Genomic DNA, 24,482 nt, shown 5'->3' on the forward strand with positions numbered 1-24,482 from the left:
GATAAAAAAAACCACAGGAAGCGTAACAATGAATAATGCAAATAATTTTAAAAGCTCAGCAACTTCAGAAAGGTTTCAACATAAAAAGAAAACACAGCCAAGATTATTATAAAGATATCACTATTTAGAAGGACAAACCACAACAGTTATAAACAAGCAGCAGTCAAGTGACTTCAACAGAGCTCTGTTGATTCTAAGAAAAGATCTGATGAAGATGTAGAAAGCTTCTGCCCTTCTCATGAAAGGAGAAACTGGTGCAAACAGTGAGAAAATATTCAGCTACCTAGATACACTGAAAGCTTACAGTGAGGGAGGCTATGAACTACAGTACTCAACAACCACACTACTCAGTAAGAGCGACTCCTACACATCCTCAGGGAGAGCAGAAGCACTACCTGATTGAGACCACAGCATAAACATGATCCTAATGCTAACACAGGAAAAACTGTTCTTTGGAAGCAAAAACTTGGCTCACACTCACCACCTCTTTCTGTGGAAATATTAGAAGAGAAAAAATAAGCAGTCATTAAGAAATTTATGTCCCAAGTACAATACTTGCCTTCAGGATAGAGTATTCAGTAGCATACAAGTTTTTAAGATTTCTTTTTTTTAAGCTGTTCTTTAAAAGAAAGATTAGATACTGTACTTGTCTAGTATCAACTTCTCACGCATCTAAAATGGAAAGCTCATGAACACCCACTTGTGACTCTTGTGAGTCTTATAGAGTATCATCACTAATAAGGGATGTAAAAATCTATCCAGATTTTCACACATGGCTCTGCAAACAGTACTGCAAAAGACAGTAACAAAGTAACTGAAGGAATGGATTCTTAGAAAGCTTTTTAAAAGTAAGTTCACAATACATTAAATGAAATCTAGTAATTTGCAGCAAAAAATGATGGAATGAATAATTCAGTGGAAACAAGCATATACATGTTGGACATGGTCTAAAAGACACAGGTGGATAAAATATCCATTGTCTACAAAAGGCACTGGAAATCTTCTAACTACATTATTTTACATTGCATACAAGTGTTTTACAAATCCTTTAAGGAAACATAGTCCAGTTTGCGAGTCCATCCTAAATGGGCCAAGGTTAACAGTTCCAAAGGCAATACGTAATATATGAGAATAGATTATCACTGAAATAATCTAAAATACAAATTCTAGTGATGTGCTTATAAAGTAGTTCTGAATTTTGCACTATCTCAGCAGTTCCAGTATTTCATTCTTGGTTCTTTGTTCTTCCAAAGTGAGATTAAACCAAATGTAGGAATATCTGGCATAGTTTTGAGGAAGATGTTATTTGTTGATCTACCTCCATCTTGAGGGCACATTAGCTGTAGCTATGTGAGGAACCAATTTAATTTTAATTGATGCCTCAACATTATCTGGCTTTTGTGTTATAAACCGATTTTCTGACACTGGGTGGAGAATTTCTACATGGGCTGAGCCCTAACATATGACATGTGCAGAAGGTGGCTAGCAAACATGAGGGGGTGGAGAGTGCTGACATTACAGCCCTTAAGCAGGCAACCCCTGTAGAAAACAGAGACTTTGCCTGACAGACAATCAGGGCAGACAAAACTCCCACCACTGGCTGCAAGGTGGGGAAACTGCTGGGAAAACTCCCCTGACTACCCAAAGGTGGTCCTCAAAGGAGTGGACTATGGGAGGAGCCTGAGCCCATAAAAGCATTTGAGTGTGGCTCAACCACTCCCTGCTGCCTCAGTGTCTTGAATGGGGGGCTTGTCTGGGGTTTAGGCTGGGTTGGCCCCCTGCTCCCTGCTTCTTCAGGCTTTATATATTAACTCTAAATATCACTGTGTCTTGGTAAGTCTCACTGTTCCACATTTCAGCCTTTTCTGCACATCAGTATTAGAAATAAAATTATGGCAGAAAGGCTACATTTGTTGAAAGCAAAAAATCAGAAATACTGTACTGGCATCCACTGACCTTAAGAAAGCACCATCTGATTTTTAACCCCTTTTGGTTTTGTGCTCTAAAACAAGATTTCTCTTGAAAGTCTTTAAAAGTATGGTATTTTGTGAGATTCTCTTTATTTCAGCTTTCCTGCTTTTATCATGTACCCTCAGATCTTTACTTTTCCCTGTAAGTAGAAGACAGAAAAGCTGACGTTCAAAGGTTGGGATTCTCACCTAATAATAGGAGCTAAAAACATGTCGCAATATTTCAAGGCTTTAAACAAATTATGAGAGTTAGCAACACTGCTGTAAACTAAGCATCTAAGAATAAATGAGCTGTACTAGGTGCAAATTGATGTAACAATCTACAATGAACTTGGCTAAATTGAAACAGCCTTCATTCTTTTTTTTGTTTTTGAAAGAACTTTCTAGAAAAATAGTCAGTGAAGAAGGGAGCTTTGCATCTTTCCTCCCGTTGAGACGAATGTCATCCCAGATAACTTCATCCACCATCCTTGTTATAATGCTTGTTACCATGTTGTGCAGCAACCACTAGGCATGGTGTAGGTGATTATTGTATACTCTGAAACCCTCAAAGCCTACAGCAATGCAATTCATTAAAAAGGCAATAAATTTACCTTGGTGCCCCTTGAATGGTGAAGGCCTTGTCTGCATGCTGATCCCCCAGCTTTGTCATCACTTCATATAGTTTGTGACATAACTGTGAAAACAAAACAGTTGCCTGAGTTTACATGAACAGCTACAGTCATGATTAAAAACACAGGTGATAAATCTGGTCTGATAAATGATAACTTCATAATTTTGTGTTACAGTATAAAACCTTCCAAAAATTCTCAATGCCAAGTATAGCAAAAGCCTAAACAGAAACTCATCAAAATCCATAAAATCAAAGGTAATAGCAGTTCTTCAAAAACATGAGTTGTTTTTTTAGAGAACAGCTTCATAGGTATGACTGACTGCTATGTGGGCTCTGATGAAGGAAGTCATCTGAAGCTTAAAGCAACATGGGCAGCCAATAAGATCCATGTTTTCCCCTGAAAAATCTAATCCAAATTTTCACAGAGCTTCAGTAAAACACATTTTCAAAAAAAAAGGTTGGTTCCAATTTGAAGATTGCTACAGATAATAGGCTACTATTTAGCCAGGTACATTAAAAAGATCCTCAGGAAAACTGCTTGATTTCCTTAACAGTTAGATAAAATACTGCATTGCTGACAATGCATATAGCAGACTTGAAGGGAATGTCTGACATGTTCTCCTTGTACTCATTAAAGCAAAGAGGTGCTTAGCAATTTGAGACAGCAAAAATACTGAAGGCAACAGTAAATTACAACTGGTAATCCAGTTGTACTGCAATCTAAACTAGTAAGGGTTGCTCCTTCCTTAAGGAGAGAACAAATATGGCAAGTAGAAATGAATATGATGATTAGACCACAAATCTGGATCTATGGCAAATTCTCATGTGTGTGTCTGCTAGATTTTTACTATGAGACATTTTTAGCTGTCATGCATATCATAATCCATTATACATGAGATAGTTTTACTCACTAAAGCTATTTCCTTGTGAAACTTGGCTTCAAGGCTGGATACATTTTTGAAGGTGTTCACATAGAAGCCAATTCGTCTAGGAAGGATGGCACAAAGGAAGGAAAAAGAGAATAAAAGACATGTGTGGGTGGGCCACAAAGATTAATTAACTGTTTTCTGGACTACAAGCAACATTCTTGACTATTACTCTCAGCAAAGCAAATGATAAAATGTCAAAATTTCAGACTAGTTTGTTCATGATTATTTCCTTTAGTGTTAAAATATTAATTTTGCACCATCCAGTCAACCAAGTTGAGACTACATATCAGATGTCTTCAGCTATTTTTAAAGAAGAGTGGAAAAGGATGGTCACAAATGCAGTGTACAAGCGCAGGGAAGGCAAGATGCTCTGGACATCCATCTCCCATCAGACAGCATGCAACCATTTCCTGAAAGGAGAAAGGTACAATTCTGGCACTGTGAGCCCCTGTGCCCAAATCTCATCACAGCATCAAGGTGATGCAGTTGTGTCTGGGGTCAGCTCTAATGTATACAGCTCACTACAGCCCAGGCATGGGTGTCCCAAGCTCAGCTCTGAAACACATGTACATGTATATAAGAGAAAATAATTTAATATAGACTAGACACTTCTGTGCATGTAGTCAAGAATCTGCTTATTTGGGGTGCATGATTACATACTCTGCATTGCAAAAGTAGAAGCTATTTTCTTAGGTTTTGTTTTATTCTTTTTCCTATTTAAAACTTCCATGTATAATTTCTCCCAACTTTTATTCACAAAAATTATCTTTGGAATAAGAATAAGCCTGCAAAATGTCAACTCAATAGGTATTTTCTTTCTGAAGAATTTTAATAACTGAAATAAAGAACTCTGAAAGCAATTGCTTTCTAAATTATGCATATTGCTCAAATTAAATCCTACCTTTCCCTTAGACTGAAGTAAAATGGCCAGTGTCATTGATATGCAGTTTTACTTTTAATAGGCCCATAAAGCAGAAACATAGGAGGAAAATCCTCTAGTGGTCTGAAATTTAACAAGATTTAATTTAGAAGGCAGAGAAGACAAAGGATACTTTACTCTTTCACTCCAGATTGTTAATCGTTAAAGAACCTAAGAGAATAATGAGATGCTTATTTTTCTACTGCTTTTGTTCTCCCATTCACATTGTCTGCATTTTCTGTATAAACACAATGCATGGTTAAACATCTTGACTGAATAACCTATGTCATCAAATCATTTAACATCACCACATAATCAGTGCAAAGCTATAAATGTGTCTTCTGGTGTAGTTATAATAAAAAATGACCTTCAAGTAGACCCAAATCACCACAGACTACTCTGTGCTCTAGCATAATTAGTTACTCACAAAATGGAAATATTTTTGCACTTCAGAATGAAGATATGGTGATGAATCTTGAGTGCCAACATACATTGAAAGAAATAAGCATAAATACATTTACAGTACATATATTTTTGGAACACTTACATACGTTTTTCCTTTTATTATTTGAAAAGAAGTAATGGAGGGAACCTTCAAGAACCTATCAATCCATTTCCTATCAGCTCATTAAAACCCTCTAATTCCCCTTCCTTACTCCCCATGTAAGGCCTTGGATACAGCATCTCTCTAGGCTTACCGTGACCACAGGGATGGCAACTCTTCTTGCAAGTCAGTGTTAAACTCTTCAAACACTTTCTGTGCTTTTTGAAATTCTTCTTCTGCCTAAACCAAAATGAAACAGGTGACTTCTAAAATCACTATGACATAACAAAACCAAAATTATTTTTGTGTGCTTTTCTTGGTGGGCCTTTCAGAATTTTTATTAACAAAGAATATTACTTAGTCCCACACCATGGATGCCAATACAGGATTTGCTGTCCCCTCAGTCTCATCAATAGAGCAAGTTATGTTTCAAACAGGACTCGTTTGTGAAAGAAGCTGAGCATGCTTACCACATGAACCAAAGTACTCAATACACACTTATTCTTAGATATCATTATTTCTAAGAGAGCAAAAGGAAGAGAAATGTGGTGCTCTGTCTCTGGACAGAAAAAAAAGCCACCCAATCTCCCCAGGTCTTCTGCCAGCATGTTTCTGTTTGTGCTACCTTGGTGATTCTTCCCTCATCTTTTCTTTTTGAGCTCTGCAGGGCTTCTAGATGATGCCTTGCACTGTCGTAGTCCACTAGCTTTCTGCTTCGTTTTGCAATGCGAGTCTGTACAGGGGTAGAAATGAAAGTAAATATGAGGAGCAGTTTTTAAAAAGTCATTTTAATTCTGTTGTCAACTTAATTTTTGATATACTTTTATTCTCCCTTCCCTGCTGTTCATATCTGAATTATTATATCATGTAAGAGGAACATGGAAATGGTAAAAAAGACAAACTAATCACATTATTTTAAATAGGAAATCAATTTACAGATAGTTTGGAAAGGGTTTTCATGGATGTAGGGCTTACAGGCCTTAGAGTTGAAGTATCAATGTTACATAAGGCTTGTCATATTCTCTAGAATCAGTGAACCTGCTAAACTCACGGTAACACTATCTTTCCTCCTTATATATTGTGTGAAAATTCAGCAATTAATGCATTTTTTCTAGAGTTGGAAAAATGCTAAAATATACTTCTCCATATAGTTGTTCTGACACATACCTGAAATACTTGAGTTCAAGATATAGATATACTTTGATATAGACTTTACAAGCTATATATTATATGCAAAATACTCATGCTGAGAGGGCATAAGCACAGTTTGATTTAAAAGTGAATTTAGGACTGCATATCACTAATGTTGGTATTTTTAGATTATTTTTTCTTTAACCCTTGGTGTAAATTACAAAGGGGATGACTGTGTGTTACCTAATCAGTTATAAACCATTACAAAAAAAATATTTTTGCCCATACAATCATATTCAAATATTAAAATATCTAACTTTCACCTATAATGCCTCTTTATCCTCACACATTGCATTTAGCAGTCCTCTCTCTGGACTGTACACCATTTAGCAGAAGCTAGAAGCTGTAAAACATTCTCTCTCTCTCTGTAATACACATTCTGATGTGTATTACAAAATCTTTTTGTAACTAAAGACAGCAACCATGGCTTAGAGAAAGATCCTCATGGGTGCATCTAGCCAATAACAGAAAGCCTGTAATTTGTCTGGCATTTTAACAGCTGAAGATCTTATTGTGTCCTTATTGAAGTTTGTTAAAATTACCTCATACCAAATAAACAGGAGCAGAAAAAAACATAAAGGTTTCCTCTACAAAGGCTAATTTACTTCCAAGTACTTTTGCATGAAAAATATTTTTGTTCACTTGGAAAATCAGCCATGACTAATGTCAGGGATTTACTTATAGAACAATATAGTATACATTACATGAGAGCATGACTTCCACCTCCCACCCTTCTTAATTTTTTTCTATTGTAATCTAATTTTCAATTTATTTTGCAACGCAACAGAACTTTAAAACTTATCCTTTATAAAAAATCATTACTCTACTTTGATATCAGGAAATTGTCCTAGATATGTATCCAGCGTTAACAATGACCCATCCACCAGCTTTTGATGGAAGTCTTCCCAAAGTTCATCACATTTCTGAAAAGGCAGAAAGGAGAAAAATGTACTTAGTAGTTTAATGCCACTCTAAACCTAGGAGAAATACAAATATAATTGCAAAGATTAATCTTTCTGAAATTTTAAGGTGTTCTTTATGGAACTAAATCAGAGCATATACATGAAGTGAATGAAAAGGAGTACCTGGATATTTCAAGCTCAATTCACAACAAACTAAGATTAAACTTAATAACTAGTTTGTGTTTTCATTATTTCAAATAGTAAGTGCTATGTGAAAATAAGAATGGATTCAAGGTGTTCCTCAGGGTTTCAGGTCCCTGAGGGTCAGTAACTCAGAATCTGAACCTGGCCTAGCTCTTGTGTCTAAGTGTTCAATGATGATGGACCTCACTTACAGAGAAAGGAAGTGCAACAAAATACAGAAGAGAAAATAAAGGGAAAGGTCTTTCCATCTCATTCTTTTTATGCCATTAAAGTACATTTGATGAAATGGTTGATGCTGACATGAACTCTAGCTTGTGCTGCTGGAGAACTGGAATGAGACACAGGAAACATCCCAACATCAGCTGGCAAATAAGCAAAATCTGGACCCTCACCACCCTCCTCTGCCCTGAAGGCACAGTGTTTTCCCCCAGTCCTTTTATGGAGCTCTGGGGTAGTCACCAGGAGAAACCCCCTGTAGTTTTCTGATTTTTATGAACATATTAATCAGCTCATGTGACAAAGACTTATTGTGTAAGATTCCTTACTAGAAGCAAAACCTGTAACATAGACATAGTGCTTGAGGTCCTGGGCTCGCCACTGAACAAATCATTAGCATATGTTAAACATCCTGATTCCCCCTTTTTTTGCACATTTCAAAAACCACTTAACATCCTTCCCTTTGATGGGAGGGAGGCTAAAGGGTGTAAGCACTGCTCTGCAGGGCTGTTATTCTCACTGACAAGACTGGAAAACTATTCCCAAGTGTTTACCATAACCTACTATACAGCATATTATAACTGCTGTGTGATGCCAGCCTTCAGTTCATTCATTTCCTATTCTAACAGAGTCCCTAATGAATGATTAGAATCTATTAAACATGTTTAAAAGAAATACCTCATTTATTAACACAGCATTTAATCACAGTGGTCTACAAGGCACCACAGCATCAGGTCACAGCCAGCAACTGCCAGTATTGTGTGTTTGCCTTTGTATCTTGCTGATACGTATTTTGAGCAAATCAAAATAATGGAGATTTTCTGAAAGCTAATAGACTCAAAAAAACACTGCTGAAGGATTCTTTAAGCCATCACCTTTCCTAGCATACAGAATAAGGTCTTTTAAGTGGATCCCTTTTGGAATGATAATTTATATCCTAAACTGAATACATAATTATCTTTTACATTAGGCTGAGATCACAGAATTGTTGACCACAGATTAATCAGGTTGGAAAAGATCTTTGAGATCACTAAGTCTAACCTATGATGTAGCACCACCTTATCAACTACAACATGGCACTAAGTGCTACATCCACTACATCCAATGTTTTCTTAAATAACTCCAGGGATGGTGACACCACCATTTCCCTAGACAGGTGATTCCAATGCCCAATCACTCCTGTGAAAAAATTCTTTACAATATCCAGCCTAAACTTCCCCTGCCACAGTTTAAGGCTGTGTCCTCTTGTTCTGTTGCTGTTTCCCAGAAGAAGAGACTGACCCCCACATGGCTACAGCCTCATTTCAGGCAGTTGTAGAGAGTGAAAAGATCTCCCCTGAGCCTCCTTTTCTCCAGGCTAAACAACCCCAGCTCCCCCAGCCAGGCCTCACTGGACTTGTGTTCCAGACCCTTCACCAGCCTTGTTGCCCTCCTCTGGACATGCTCCAGCATCTCAACATCCTTCCTAAGCTGAGGGTTCCAGAACTGGACACAGCACTCAAGGTGTGGCCTCACCAGTGCTGAGTACAGAGAAAGAATCACTTCCCTGCTCCTGCTGGCCACACTATTGCTGATACAGGCCAGGGGCCATTGGCCTCGTGGGAACTCTGCTGGCTCATGTTCAGTCTGCCATCAGTCAGTCCCCATAGGTCCCTTCTGCCTGGCCTCTGTTCTCCCACTCTGTCCCCAGCCTGTTGTGCTGCAGGGGGTTGCTGTAGCCAAAGTGCAGGACCCACCACTTAATCTTGTTAAACTTCATATTTTTGGATTCAGCCCAGTCTGTCCAGGTTGCTCTGTAGAGCTTCCTGCCCTCCAGCAGATTGATATTCACACCCAACTTGGTGTCATCTGCAAATCTGCTAATGATGGACTCAATCCCTTCACCCAGATCATCAGTAAAGATATTAAACAGGACTGGGCCCAGCACAGATCCCTGGAGACACCACTGGTGACTGGCCACTGACTGGATGCAGCACCATTCACCACCACTCTGGGCCAGCCATCCAGCCAGCTCTTAACCCAGTGAAGGGTGCTCATGTCCAAGCCGTGGGCTGCCAGCTTTTCCAGGATTATTCCATGGGAGACAGTGTCAAAGGCCTTGCTGAAGTTCAGGGACACAACATCCACAGCCTTTCCTGCATCCACCAGCTGGATCACCTGGTCATAAAAGGAGACCAGGCTGGTCAAACACAACCTGCCCCTTCTAATTCACGCTGGCTGGGTCTGATCCCCAGGCTGTCTTGTAGGTGCTGGGTGATGGCACTCAGGATGATCTGCTCCATAACCTTGACAGGCACCAAGGTCAGGCTGACAGATCTGCAGTTTCCTGGATCCTCCCTTCAATCCTTATGGATGGGCACCACATTGGCCAGCTTCCAGTCATCGGAGACCTCCCAAATAACCAAGACTGATGATAAGTGATGGAGAGCAGCTTAGTGAGGTCCTCTGCCAGCTCCCTCATCACTCTCGGATGGATCCCATCTGCTCCCACAGGATTGTGAACATCAAAGTAGCTCAGCTGGCCATTTACTGCTTCCTTCTGGATTACAGAGGATCTATTCTGCTCCCTGTCCCTATCTACTAGCTTAAGAGGCCATCTGTCCTGAGAATGACAGATGTCCTGAGAACGTCTTACTACTGACAACTGAGGCAAAGGTGGTGTTAAGTACCTCAGCCTTTTCCTCATCTTAGTAACTGTATTCCTCACCATGTCCAATAAAGAATGGAGGTTTTGCTTAGTCCTTCCTTTGATATTAACATATTTATAAAACCATTTTTTATTATCCTTTACAGAAGTGACCAGGTTAAGTCCTAACTAAGCTTTTGCCACTCTAATTGATGCATAAATCTACCTTTGTGATTATGTACCCCAAAAAATCAGGAGATTTTGTAATATTGCCCACGAGTCTCTTATGAAGTAAACACACCTATCTTAACATTTAATAGAGATTAAGAGCCAAATTTTGGTCCTTTTGCACTCAACTACAAATTTCTGAGTGTAAAATCTAATAGTTTACAGATAAAAGATAAGGTGCTACAGCAAGATGCAGTATGAGATTTTCTTGCTTTTAATCTAAAACAATAAAAAACCTAAACCAATTAAAAAAAATGTATCTTAAATTTGGTAGTTTAGAATTGGGGTGTTTTAAAATCAAAACTCTTTACAGTAGGGAAGGGTAGGAGAAGGCAGACATAGAGAAGAAAAGCAATTTGTATCCTCTGTATTCAGGTTTACAGTAAACTATACTATCAAGGAGGCCTTGCAAACTGAATGCCAGGTGGTTAAAAGCTCCACTGACAGCCATTTGCACTTTCTTGTCACCACCATCACATTTGCTGACAGACTTCCTCCAGAACTGAGGCTCTTTAAGCAGGCAATTCAGAGCAACTCTGAACAAAGTTAAATTCCTGCCATGCTGCTTAGAAAAGCCTATTATTCTCTAACCACTGGAGGAAAGTAAAAAGTAAAAATAAGTAGCGTCTTGAACTCTAATTTGCCTTTAAATCCCATATTCTTCTCAGAGAGAGGCAAACATATCTGGTTTGTACCACTGGCTCAACAGTTGTTACACAGCACAAAAGGATAAGCAGATTTGATAATTTTTAACATTCTTTTGAACTAAGAATCCTGACTGTAAAATTGCATGTAAGATACCTTTGTACAAACTTGTCAGTCAGATGCTGTCAGGACCAATTCTGCTCACACTGACGTTATCTCAGTGGGAGCTTTTATCAGCTAGTTCATACAACAGACACTGCAAGTGTTGAATCTGGCCAGCAGGAGCTGCATTTCACAAAATACGAAATTTATATGCTGAGAAAACAGGATTTAACATGACATGAAAGATTAAGGTCAGTTTTGGATGCACACTTCTTCTCAACAGCTCAGATTAATCCATCTGCATCCAAAACACTTTTTCCCTCTTTCCATATATCTTACCTCCCCAATCATTTTCACATCTTCACGTCCATACCAGTCTGGCTCATACACTTCATGGAGAGATTCTGTAAGCTTCTTTGAGGCATCTTGCATTCCTGCAGTTAGACAGAAAAAGGAACATATAAGTGCAAACTACCAGAAATAGCTGCTGAATGTCTTTGTTTTCAGCCACGTGTACCCACTATGCTATTCCCTGTGGCAAATTCAGAAAAGAGATACCTGAACTTGGGGAGAGTGCTGTAATGGAAGTGGTTTTATCAAGAATCTTGTATGGTTACTCAGTAGGCTTAGAAGTTTGTGGAGCTCAGTGCTTATTTATGTTTGCAACAGGGAGTTGCCTGCAGAGGATTGTGTGAAGCCAAAATGATCTGTCACTTTTGGAGCTCTTGCTACCACAGGTGGAACAAGAACACAGACTACTGATGGTTATCACTCTGTAATACACAGAGAAGCTGGCTTAAATGTAAAATAGCCTCAATTATATTATGGGAAAGGAACTAAATCTATCTTCAGTGAGGTCAGTTTGACCCCAATGAATAAAAAACCACCTGCAGTGAAGGCACTGGGATTTGCATTTTGATACGGCACAAATTCATTAGATGCTGAATATGGTTCTGAATCCAATTAAGCCAAACTCACCTCACTTAATTTTCTAAGAGTTTAGAATAACTAATTTTAAAATGACAACTTTAATTTCAATTTCTTTTCAAAATCTCAACAACACTTGAATTTCCTATTTAGCATAAACTCTTTTTTTTTTAAAAAAGCACATTTTTAAATCGCAAAATCTGTTTGCTATCTTGAAAATGTCTCTAAGTGCAATCTTCAGATTTAACTACTCAGTGAATAAATTTAGGAATAACATCAATATTTTTGTTTTCTGCACAAAGAAACATTCACAAGTGGAAAAGGAAAATTAATTTGAAACTTTAATGTGTAGAAGAGCAGATTTGATTTAGTCAGTTGGTATTCCATCATGCACTCCCAAAACATATGCTGTAAATATGACAGGAAAATAAATGCAGGAATGTACACTTCCTAATAAGAAAATGGTAGTCTGTGGAATGGATAGGAAAACAGATCCTGAATGAGCTGAAAGTACATGCCTGTCTTCTCCTTGAGTACAAAAGAGAGAATGGCATGGGGGAAAATAAGTACAAAGAAAATACTGGTGTTTAGAGGGACAAGCTTTCACCCTTAAATCAAAAGGTACTGAGCCAAAACAGAATATTTGATCTCTTCAGGAATTATCTTGGGGGTGGTTTTTAATGACAGCACTCATCCTAGATTATTAGGATAGCACAAGAATTAAGACGCATTTCTTCCTTTTCTCCTTCATGGTTAATTCTTAGGATGATGTATCTCCAGCTAAAAAAGTGTTCCCTTGAATAAAAAGGACTTTTTTTTTTTGCCTTAGAAGATACCAAATTACAATAAAATACAGGGGATCTTACATTTTCAGGCAGGACTCATTTAAAATCTTTAATGTCACTGCCAATTAATCAACTCAAGAGGTAAGGCAAAACCAACAGAGTTTTTCTTAAGAAGGCTTCTTCTCTCCACTCAAGGTGAACCTACAAATCAGGAGGGTTTGTTCATGCCTGCTCACACTTGATCCTTTCTGATACCTGACCACCTGCCCTTAGGCACTCTGTGGCAGGCAGGCTAGCACAGCTGCTACATAAGCCCTCCTGCAGCTTGCACTCAGCTCGGTCACAGACCACACTGACACCTTTTCCTAGACTTTCTTTCCTAAGTACTACAGGACTCAAGCATATCTCTGCTAAGAGTAGAAGTAAAACACACCTAACATGCCATGTTTGAGTCATATCAAAACTGCACCAACTTTTTTATACTTTTGTTTATTCTGAGAATTGGATAATCCTCCATTCCACCATATTCCTTTAAAAAACATCAACCAAATCTAGCTGCAATGTCAGGCATGTGGGCAGTAAAGTATTTGGCTTTTTCAGTCAGGGGCTTCAATCTGAAATTTCCAGGCTAAAATCATCCATCCTACTCCCTCTGACTGCATCTATACCAGGTTTACTGCAATACATCAAATGAGTGAAGAGATCCAGAGAATCCCCAGTCTTTTTCACACCTCTGAACATAAACTTACAGTATCCAATGATTTTTTATTTGGCTGGTTTCCACACAGAATTATTTCTTACACACTGATACCTTTTATACATTACTCAGCATTAAATTTAAGAGGATTACTGTCAGTCATATACTGCAGGCTCTCTCTCTCGGCTGTTTTTAACTGCTATCACTGAGAAAGATAAATTGTTAAAAGCAAGTCATTAAAGTACTAAGAAATATAAAAAGTACTAAGAAATGTGAGAAGAATTTTTACTGCTGATGAACAGTTAGAAATTTATATTTAGCATCAATTGTTTCATTCAGCACTACTTGTTGGTAATTGGGTCCTTTATTTAATAGCTAAAAGTGTCAAAATATTTTAATTTCTTAGGAAAAAATGTTGCTGAACATCCAGTTACTAAAGACTGAGCTTCTCAGATTAAATAATCCCTTTTTCTATGGGGAAACATCCCTGTCCCTGAAGCCTCCAAAAAATTCTAGAGGCCTCCTTGTGATAGGGATCCTGGGGGTTGTAGTGCAGAGACATTCCCACTAAGCACATCAGAGATGGGGGAGGATAAGTGACTCTTTACCATCACAGTCCCAATGTACTCAAGCTCCCATTGAGAAGGAGACAGACCTGGAAAAGGTCTGGAAAAGGAGTCTGAATGCAGCAAAAATTCTTTTATGAATGTGTGATACCAAACCTCAAATTGTGAAGTATATTAAAATGAAGGGACAGAGGGTCATAATAAGGCTCAATTGACTTGCTTAAATCCCCAACTGGAGTATTGTGTCAACGTTTGGAGCACAACAAAGATGTGGACCCGTTAGAGCAAGTCCAGAGAAGGCCACAAAGATTCAGAGAAATTGAGAACCTCTCCTGCAAAGACAGACTGAGAGAGCTGGGATTGTCCAGCCTGGAGATAAGAAGGCTCTGAGACCTCCTTTTGGCCTGACAGTACTTAATGGGAACTTATTGAGAAAGAGGGAGAGCAACTTTTTACACAGGTAGACAGTGGGAGGACAAAGGGGAATGAATGGTTTGAAACTAAAGGAGGAGAGATTTAGAACATATGTCAGGAGGAAATTCTTTACTCAGAGGGTAGTGAGATACTCAAAGATGTGGATACCCACTCCTTGGAAGTGTTCAAGGTCAGGTTGGATGGAGCTCTGAGTAACCTGGTCTAGTGAGTGGCATCCCTGACTATGGCAGGGGGATTTGAACTAGATAATCTGTAAGGTCCCTTCCAACCCAAACCACTCTATGACTCTATGAAATCAGGTCTGGATTTGTACTTCCTACTTCTAGTCACTCAGAAGTCATGCAGCAAAATAAAATTTACTACAGAAGTTCAAATCCTAAATCCCTTTAAAATGAGCTGCTTCTCTCATGCATCCAAGAGTATTAGGATGGCAAGTGCATTATTTTCCAAGAATTCCAATATATGTGACTATATGATTGACCTTTTTTCCTGCAAAATGTGCCCCTGATGACAGCATGAATCCAAGTCTCTGACATCTTTGGTGCAAAAATTCCACTTAAGTGCCTAGATATGGGGGTTCCCATGTTTATGCACACAGATACTTCAAAAATCTTTTAATGATAGCAGTCATTCAAAGAATTGCAGGTAGCAGGTGCTTCAGGCATCCAAAATCTGGTCTTTGGCACTACTGATCCAGTAATCTTTGAGACAGCCTCAGCCAGAGCTGTGCATTGTGCTCTCCTGTCTTGGGTTGTGTGCTCACTCCACAGCAGCAATGCCTGCCAATATGCGTGCCAAGGATGCCCACTGCTGGCTTGTTGACTTGGACATTTTTAAGATTCTCATGAGTGCTTTTGACTGGATCTTTTTTAAGACATGTAGATAATAAGGTGCTAGCAAACACTTTTCATTCTGAATAAGAAAGTCAGTCCAAATTACTTAGAGGCAGCAATAAGAAAAAGATGCTAAACAGAAAAGCAGAGCTAAAAAGGCAAAACTTAAACAATGGAAAATTTTACACCAAGATAACCACATAACTTGGTGAAAAAAGTAGTCCATTAGAGAGTAAAAGAGCAAAAGGATCATGAGTGTAAAGTACTAGGAAAAGAAGAGAAGGATGGAGAAAGAAGATGAGACAGAGAGGAGTATTGTTGTCACCAAAACAGAAATCAAGGCAGCATGTAAACAGTCAGCTTATGTGACAGATAAGACACCCAGCCAAGAAACAGCATCATCCTGCTGCTTCTGAAAAACCATCAGACAACGTGTGTGGGGAAGAGTGAAAGCTAAGAAAGCAAAATTAGCATTCAGTGTGTTCCCCCCAAAAGACTGATGATATGATTTCCTCTAAGAACGAAAGACATTAGTGCAAATTTGTCTGGTATGGAATTTTCCCTGGGCAATCCATCCAGAAAAGAATAGATGGTCAAAGACAGTAAGCTACCGCTTTGCTTCCCATTTTATAATTCACATCAAAAAGAGCTTTCTTACCTGCCTGTGAACAGTTGATGAAGTGTTACTATGACAGTGATTTCCAGGGATGTCAATACTAACTTTCAAAATTTTCCCTATTGGACTGAAGCCAGGTTAAAAAGATATACACACATATATTTATATTTATATTTATATTTATATTTATATTTATATTTATATTTATATTTATATTTATATTTATATTTATATTTATATTTACTTCAAGAAGCTACTGTCTCTCAATCAGGCAATCCCTCAATCCCTTCCCTTTAGGCTCCAACTCCTCCAAAGAGAGGTGTCATGAGAAAGAGGACACTGCATTACAGTGCTCTTTTTAGTGTGCTGGATTTATAAATGTCTAGTAGGATTTAAATGACTGTTCACTTATCTCTGATATTTAAGCACTGCTTAGTGAATTTCTGCTACTTAGAATTTCAATGCGGTATCAAGAGACATCACATTTGACTTTTAAACTTTAAAAAAAAATTGATTAAGCAGCCAAAAATAGATGAGGAATGACATTATCACAGGGAGTGGTTTTGGAGGAAGCTCGTCATCCATCTAGTAATAACCTGGAAATGTTACAGGTGTGGAGATCAAGCAATCCCTTGACTTGCACGAGCTACTTCATATTCTAGCATTTGCAAAGATAAATAGCAAGGTGTGTAGACTTTGTGGGTGCTGAAAATGCATGTAACATGAGAATCTGGGCAGTGGAAGAGGCACACAAAGGAAAGTTGAGGATGCAAGACTGTACATCCACGAGCTGACATGGAAGGTGCAGAATCCCCAGCATCAGGTTAAAGAGAATCTTACTTTTATTTGTCTTTGCATACTTTAAACAAGCTTACTTGTCTCAATTTTTTTTAAAAAAAATTTGCTTTATGAAAGCAAGATATAAAACTTAAAAATCACCTTTAATGGCTGCTAAATATCCTCTCAGCTCTCTCTGGAGTCTGGAACCCTCTGCCTGAAAAAGAAAAAAAAAAAGCATGGAAGTGAAAATACATGTCAGTTATGTTTAATGCCTTGAAACATGTATGCAGTGTGTCAAACAACAACTAAAAGCAATTCCAGCAATTAATAGTGTCATATGTTGAAAGCATGCACAGATTCATATACAAAGGGGGCCTGGCAAAGGAAGCTTGCATAGTGGACTCTCTAGGCTATAATTTCTGGGCTTATTTTATCAAACATCTGTGCAGGGAAGAGCTCCACCCAAAGAAAGACAGGTACATTTTACAGTTCAAGTCAGGTTCAAGGTGCAGATCAAGTCATCCAGGCCTATAACCTAATCTGAAATACAAAGAGTACAATCAAAAACAGTGAACTTCCACTGGAAACCACTCAAATAAGGCCAGTCTAGACCTGAAGAAATTCTACCCTTAGACAAGTTGTTTACTCTATTTGCAAACAATTTCGAAACAATTTCAAGTATTCTAAAAATTTAACATTTGCAAGCAAATAACTACTAAAATACAATAATGTTACTTCGTTTTGCTTGATTAATGCATCTTGAAGTCTACTGTGAAACCTCGACTGTTTCTTTGGCAAATACATCAAAATTATCTTTTTTCCTCTTATACCAACATCCTTTGAAAGCCTCAGAACAGAGAAAACAATGAATTTTGTTACTTTACCTCTGACTGTATCACAAGTTGGACTTCACAGTTCCTAGGATTTGCAAAGAAACCTGTGCTACACACATACTTTATTGCTAAAAAGATGCTGCCCAGGACATCTTCAGTAGCCTGAATATTTTTGAAACAGACATTTGCCAGTTTCCAATATATTTCAAATTATTTATTTAAGCAGTTGGAAACTACAAGCATATCAGCTTGCAGTCACATTTTCTCACATACAGCTACACCATATGGAAAAATCAGCAGCAAAATATGACTGATGGCTTCAAAATATGACTGTCTGCTTTGGAGTTTCTCTCATATTTCCCATGTGAAAATCAGAATCTAAAGGGTGCATGTGAATAATGTGAATTCTTTAGAAGGCAGAAGCTGTTAAAACTCCACTTAACTCAAAGGATGTCTGATGTCAGTAAAGGATTTGCCATCAGCAGCTTCAATGCTCAGAGGATCATAAGAAATTCAGTTTGATAGGGTCTACCTGGTGCTTAAAATCCATCACAGCTGCAGCCATGTTAAGTCAAAATTGTGGCTCTGAAAATATACTTGTCTCACAGCACACACAGTACAATGCAGATTACACCACCAAGCTTCTTGAAGGGAACTGTAGGCCTTCAGAATGGGATCATCAACAGCCCCCACCCCCATCTCTCAAATTACACTGCACTGTAAGAAGAGAGCAACTGTTTAACCTCCTGGAAATATTACAGAATTTGGAAGGTAAAAATGCCTGAGTGGGCCTAGAAAGCAGACTGAATTCACTTTATGGATTCAACAAAAAGAATCTTGCTTTTACACTAATTTGATCTGAAACTAGTCACCCACAGCTCTCAAATCCAATAATCAACTGAAGTCTAAGCATGGGAATAGACCCACCAGGGTGATATCTGAAAAGCTGCTGGGTAACAGCAGGTGTGAAGGAGCAGCCAGCCCACCAACCTTCCTCTGGTTTGGGACCATATTCGATGTTCCAAGGAAAAGCAACTTCTTCCCCTGCTTTGGAATCAAAGCTGCATATCAAAACAAGGGCCAGATAGGTGCAGGGTGAGTATCTGTGGATTTAATTTCAGATTTAATTACTAAGAGAACAACAGAAAGTTCTGAAGCAGCAGCTTGATGTTGTGTCATTTCAGAAAATATTATGCATACATTTTAATACTGTTTAGCAAAAGGTACTACCCTAGAGTGTCATCACAACACATATTTTCATGCTACATAACACAGCAGCAGCTAACTTCATTCTGTGCTCAGGTGGTAGGCAGGGGGATGTCAGAAGCTGTCTGTTTTCCACAGACCAAGGCATTAGGTGGGGGAAAGGAGATTGTACCCAGGAGCAAATTTCTTGATCTCATGTCTAAAGAGGAGGATCAGCAAGTACTAGGCAGAAACTAGATGGAAATTCCCCTTTTATGCATGCCAGTCTCCTCCTGGGAGGATCCCTTGCACTGTGAGAAGTCACATGAAGGCACAGAAGTTATCTTTGCATTTCACACCTTCTTTGGCCTGAGCTATTGTGGTAAAACTTGAAGGTATGGAAACTTGCTTCATCATGATCCAGCTGAACAGGTCACCATACAGTAACAACTTCTAGTTATTAAAATATCTCTGGTGTTCTGGGAGTAGCAAACCACAGTTTTGCAAGGCTGAGAGCCTCCTTAGCTGATTTCACATCCAGTTTTATTCATACACACGATGTTTTGTCACCAGGACTAAGCAGCACACAAATGTCAGGGAAACACATTGCTCACTAAACACTATGTTTATAACTATACTGCTGTGCAGCTTTATAACTCCCACCCTAAACCACTATTTAGATCTGTTGTGCTTGGTTAGCATTGTGCGTCATCAGCAGCTGCTGTTCAGGGAAATGTGTAAGAAAAAGTCAAAGCACTAAAACATGATCTAAATATTTTGCCATATGTGCTGTTATGAGTTCTGACACTTCATTCAAAAGAGTAATTTTAATATGCATCTCCCTCAGTCTAGGTCATTAACAGGCCACAAAAACTTGAAATATCTAAGCATGATAGAGTCATATGACTTTTCCCTCATTATCAATTGTTGTGTGATGTGACACTGAAAAATCTATGAGCCAGCTCCTACTGAATTTGAGAGATAATCTCTGTTTCAATGGCAACAAAATCAGACCTTTCTAAAAATACCAGAAAAAAATTAGCATCAAAAGCCCTCAGCCCTGTGAATTCTGAAAAATGTGCATCTGGTCTACACATTTTCTATAGTAAACTCATTATTACTGAAGACTTTTGTCATCTAACAGACTAATTAAAATTCATAACATGAGAATACTGCATTGCTGACTATGCACATCTTGCAAACTGTTTCACGCAGTTTTTAAAAAGTACTTTTTAAAAGATTGTCACGGATTTATTGTTGTCCTTTTACAGTTTTTACTAGCGTACTCCTTCTACTTTCTGGTCTATCCAATGAAAACATCCAGTGGCTCTGAAACCACTGCTCCAAGTATCTTCATTAAAGCCATGAATTTTGTTAAATGAGATGCAGCTTCTTGAGGGAGAATGAAAGGTAGGTGTCCTGTCACCAATGCTGTATCCCTCTGAAAAGAAATTTCCCAAAACATCACCGATGAGTCCTTTGTAATTTCATAATTTCTTTCATTTATTCTACACAAGTCAGCAAAATGAGTCAGAGTTTTATAAGATGTATCTCCAGAGGAAAGTCTCCATAGCAAACTTCTCACAACCAGTTTGTTTGATAACAGTATGCATGTTCTACCAGACTCCAGCACCAAAAATCAGTGCTCTTAGCTCACCTGACCAAACTCAATACACAAATCACAAAAAATGTATTACATAATCCTGTTTAACTTTACATAAGAGCAAGGGAGGCATGCCAACAACCCAAACCAACATCCATTTTTGGGAAAGTCAACGCAGCTCTTTGCAGCAATGTCCCAAGTAATGGTTGCTTTGAACAATGTAGGCTATCACCTTTCTACTCTCTGCTCTCATCATGTGGTCAGTATAATATAGCTGGTAAAGACACATGCACTCAGTGACAGAACAAGGTTCAGTGTTTCAGGATCTACCAATCTACAGCCACAAGCCTTACATACCCTGACAGCAGCATTAGGCTTTTTTCAGTATTACTGATTCTTGGATATGCCTAGTTTCGCTTTTCGTTTACATTTGTAGCATAAAGTATATCTTAGCACTGGAAGTAAGAAAAAGAGAGCCACAGCACTGCTGCCTATGAGGCTAAAAAAGTTAACAATAAAAACTAAAACCCCATAATTTCCATCAAACCAGCTTTTGCTTCCTGATGGATGAGAAAAACTGTTGCATCCACTCAGAAATTTAAGATCACATTGCCTCCACAAAAGTTGTAATTGGATGACCTATTTGCCAGGAATCATCAATTTACAGCTTTTCAGTTAGAACAGAAGAGTTTGATTTTTCCATCATGTCGTATACAGGATGTAAACACAATACATCTTTCCAGGAAAGGTCAGCATGTGAATGACGTACAAAACCCAAATAGAGCACTCCAATTTAGTGACAGGCAAACACTGTAAATATTGAACCTGGAGCACAGGATAATTAAAAACAAATGTAATAATAATAATAATAACAACAACAATTATTAATCTATGTCTAATTAATACTGGATTTTTGTCATTCCATTGCTAAGACAGAAACAGCTGAAGACATTTTCTGTATCACCTGGAAGACATTCCTTATTGTAATGTGCTGTTACTTGTCACAGTGTTGAGCAGTGCTGTCTCTGTTCATCATCACTTTAGGTACTATTTACTGCTAGGTCTTTTACAGAATTCTGTAGTATGAATGAAAATAACTATTACATTAAGAGAAGCTTAATGTAATAAAAGGCTACTTGGACAAATCTGTAATTCAATATGAACTCTATCTGCTTGCCAGAGTACTCTATTTTACCATTTATCAGTGTCTTGGCTTAAAAGACAGGTGTCTGCCAAGGAAGGTGGGAACCTCCCTTGGAATGGAGAATGACCCCTATCCCTCCAAATCATTATAACTGAAATTAAGGGGCTTTCAGGCAATGATATGAGAGAAAGGAATAACAGTTCTTTACTAGTGTGTATATGGATAACAAGGCAACAACAGCAGCACAACAAACAAAACCCCCCAGGCGCAGTGCCAGCCTTCTCTGGGCTGTGGGGCCCTTTCCCCTCTGGTGCAGTTCCGGTCACAGCCGCCAGGGGCGCTGGTGGCTCCCGGCCGGGCAGGGCGGGTACGAGGATTTGTCTCCCAAATTCTGGAATTCTTTTCTGAAATAAATGGATTTCCTTTTTCTCTTTTTAAGCTTTAAGAGATTTGGGTTTTGAAATATTTATCTAGTGCATCACTCGAAAAAAAATGGGTTTGCAACCATCTCTAGAAATACAGAAGTTTTAGGCATAATAATATCTTCCAGGAGAGCACAAAATTTGTGGCCCAGCCACTAAGAAGAATCAAAAATAAAAATTTTGTTGTTCTAGTTATTAAGTAGCATGTTGAATTCAAGTAAACTGCATCAAATGAAGCAGGCTTCTCACTAATAAAAACACCCAAACAACTCTAAAGGCGAGAACCAGGACTAGTGTCATCAGTAGCACAGCTGATGCAAAAAGAGCACTTTAAAAAATGTTTCACAAACCAACTTTTAGACAATGTCATGACACAGCTGTAAGGCAGCCAAGCATGCTTGTGTGAAAAAAGATTTCGACAGGATAAGCCTTTTCAGGAACCATAACAGTTACACCAAATTAGCAGCTCTTACATTAAGTAAAACAGTCCACAGAAGCAGGTTCTGATCACTCAACAACAGTAAAAAAAGGCTCTTCTTTTTCACCTATTTCTATTAAATATAAACAACAGCCTTTGACATTTTGCTTTTTTTCTGTCAACATGTCATGGGAAGCTACTTTTGTAGTAGCAACTGTTATATCTCTTGTGTGTACATATACAGTGCATAGTATTTATGGGTTTATGCACTAAAATATATTGTAACTGTAATATGTAAAGTAAAAGAAGCCTCATAACTACATGTAGAAAAATAAAGAGAGGCAAATATGCATATACATGAAGTAGAATATTGCTGTCTTATAAAAATTAAGTGTGACTTTTAATGACTATGAGTCATTAAAATATACATGGGGATAAAAGCAATTGCTACTGTACTCCCTGTGAAAAAAAGAACATGTAAGATGCAATTGCTTGAAAAACAGAACACAGATGAAATTTTTGGTAAATCCTCAATGGCTTTTAATGATAATTTCCCAAGAGAAATGAGAGAATTATGCAGAAATTATCTTTTTTTTCCCGCTTTCTGAACTTCAGAGTCAATTAATATGTTGAGCATATTCACAATTAGCTGTGCAGAGAAAAATGTTTAAATCTAATGAAATTTCTTGCAATACAATGAAAATCCGTGTCATACCATCATATGCGAGCTTATATTTTCTTTGTTCCACAAGCTTTGATTTAGAGTGGCAATTTTCAGTTTACAACTTAAGTGGAAGATGAAAAACAGCTGTATTCATTGTTCAAAATCTGAATGTTTTTACTGTTAGCATCAGCTGCAGGAGCTTAATGGTTTTGATAGAGAAAGTCCTAAGGCTCTGCAAAGCAACTGTGCTCTGTTCTCTCTGGACATGGGATGACTCAGTTTCTCCATGGTGATTCATCTGGGTAATTCAACTCTGGGTTGTCAAGTCCAGAAGAGGCTCACATCCAGCTGTATTCAGAAAGACACAAGCATGGATGACTGGGGAATCTAAGTGGCTGTTTTCCTCAGACAGATTTGCTGTGCTGCATTGCTTTTGCATGGCCTGGATTTTGGTAGTGAGGGGGCACCAGAGGTGGCTTCTGTGAGAAGATGCTGGAAGATTCCACCATGTCTGGCAGAGCCAATCCCTGATGGGGAATCCCTAAAGATGAACATACTGCTGGGCAAAGCTGGGCCAGTTAGAGAAGTTGGTAATACCTCTGTGCTGACATATTTAAGGGGGGGGAAAAAAAAGTGCATATGTGTTGGAGAAGATGAAACTGAGGAATCTTGCAAATATGAATGCTCAGATTCTGGGAATATAGAAACCATGAATGAAATTGAAATGAAAGCCACGTTTGAGATACCAAGCCCTAGTTACTAAAAAACCAGGTACACAATAGGATGGCTGGATGAAGCTAATACACTCTTAACTAAACAATGCTTTTGGCCAGAGGGTAAGGCCAAAAGCCACAAAAGACTGACCCGCACCCAAAGATTAGATCTTAGAGTTTAGAATGTCACATGCTATGCTAATATAATGATTCTTATAGGCTACATGTAAATGCTATAGAATTAGTATTTTGTACTGGATTGGTTCTTAGGGAATCAGAATAGTCATGATGGAAGTAGATTTATTGTGTTACAAACGGGAAGTCTCTCTCTTCCTCTCTCTCTCTTTCTCTTCCTGTCTTTACTCCTTGCTCTTCTTCTCCCACTTCTCCTCTCCTCTCCCTCTTTCATTACCCCAATACCCAATACTTTTATCCCATTACTTTTTCTCTTCTCCTCTTCTTCCTCTCTTTTCTCTCTCTCTCTTTTCCTCCTCTCTTCCCCTCTTTACCTTCTTTACCCTCTCTCTCTACCCTCCCTCTTCTCTCTGTCTTTCCCTCCCTTTATCTCTTTAATCTGCACGTGGCTGTGCCGGGCAGCTCCTTGCAGACTCTCTTATAATAAACTGCAACTGTAGCTTTTAGCATTTACAGAGCGTCTGAGTCTTGTTCCACGCGTCCACCCTGATACAAAGGATCCAGGAGTCTCCCGCACATATGCACAGTTTTTTCCTCTAGCCAGAGAAGAGGAGAAGGTGACAACGTGTTAGGGAAA

General features: G+C 38.5%; 1 protein-coding gene across 3 annotated transcripts in view; it reads right to left on the reverse strand.

Moving 5' to 3' along the window:
• The window catches only part of AMPH (amphiphysin), a 118,692-nt gene that overhangs the window by 33,514 nt on the left and 60,696 nt on the right, over positions 1–24,482 (reverse strand). For all 3 annotated transcript variants that reach the window (XM_056485537.1, XM_056485539.1, XM_056485540.1), the window contains exons 3-9: positions 16,888–16,942; positions 11,429–11,523; positions 6,994–7,089; positions 5,601–5,708; positions 5,130–5,215; positions 3,495–3,570; positions 2,564–2,646 (exon numbers count right to left, since the gene is read on the reverse strand). In XM_056485537.1, the coding sequence (XP_056341512.1) occupies positions 2,564–2,646; positions 3,495–3,570; positions 5,130–5,215; positions 5,601–5,708; positions 6,994–7,089; positions 11,429–11,523; positions 16,888–16,942 (599 nt within the window). The remainder of the gene's footprint in view (positions 1–2,563; positions 2,647–3,494; positions 3,571–5,129; positions 5,216–5,600; positions 5,709–6,993; positions 7,090–11,428; positions 11,524–16,887; positions 16,943–24,482) is intronic.

The sequence above is a fragment of the Oenanthe melanoleuca genome, chromosome 2, assembly GCF_029582105.1.
Source record: "Oenanthe melanoleuca isolate GR-GAL-2019-014 chromosome 2, OMel1.0, whole genome shotgun sequence".
Classification (NCBI taxonomy): Eukaryota; Metazoa; Chordata; class Aves; order Passeriformes; family Muscicapidae; genus Oenanthe; species Oenanthe melanoleuca.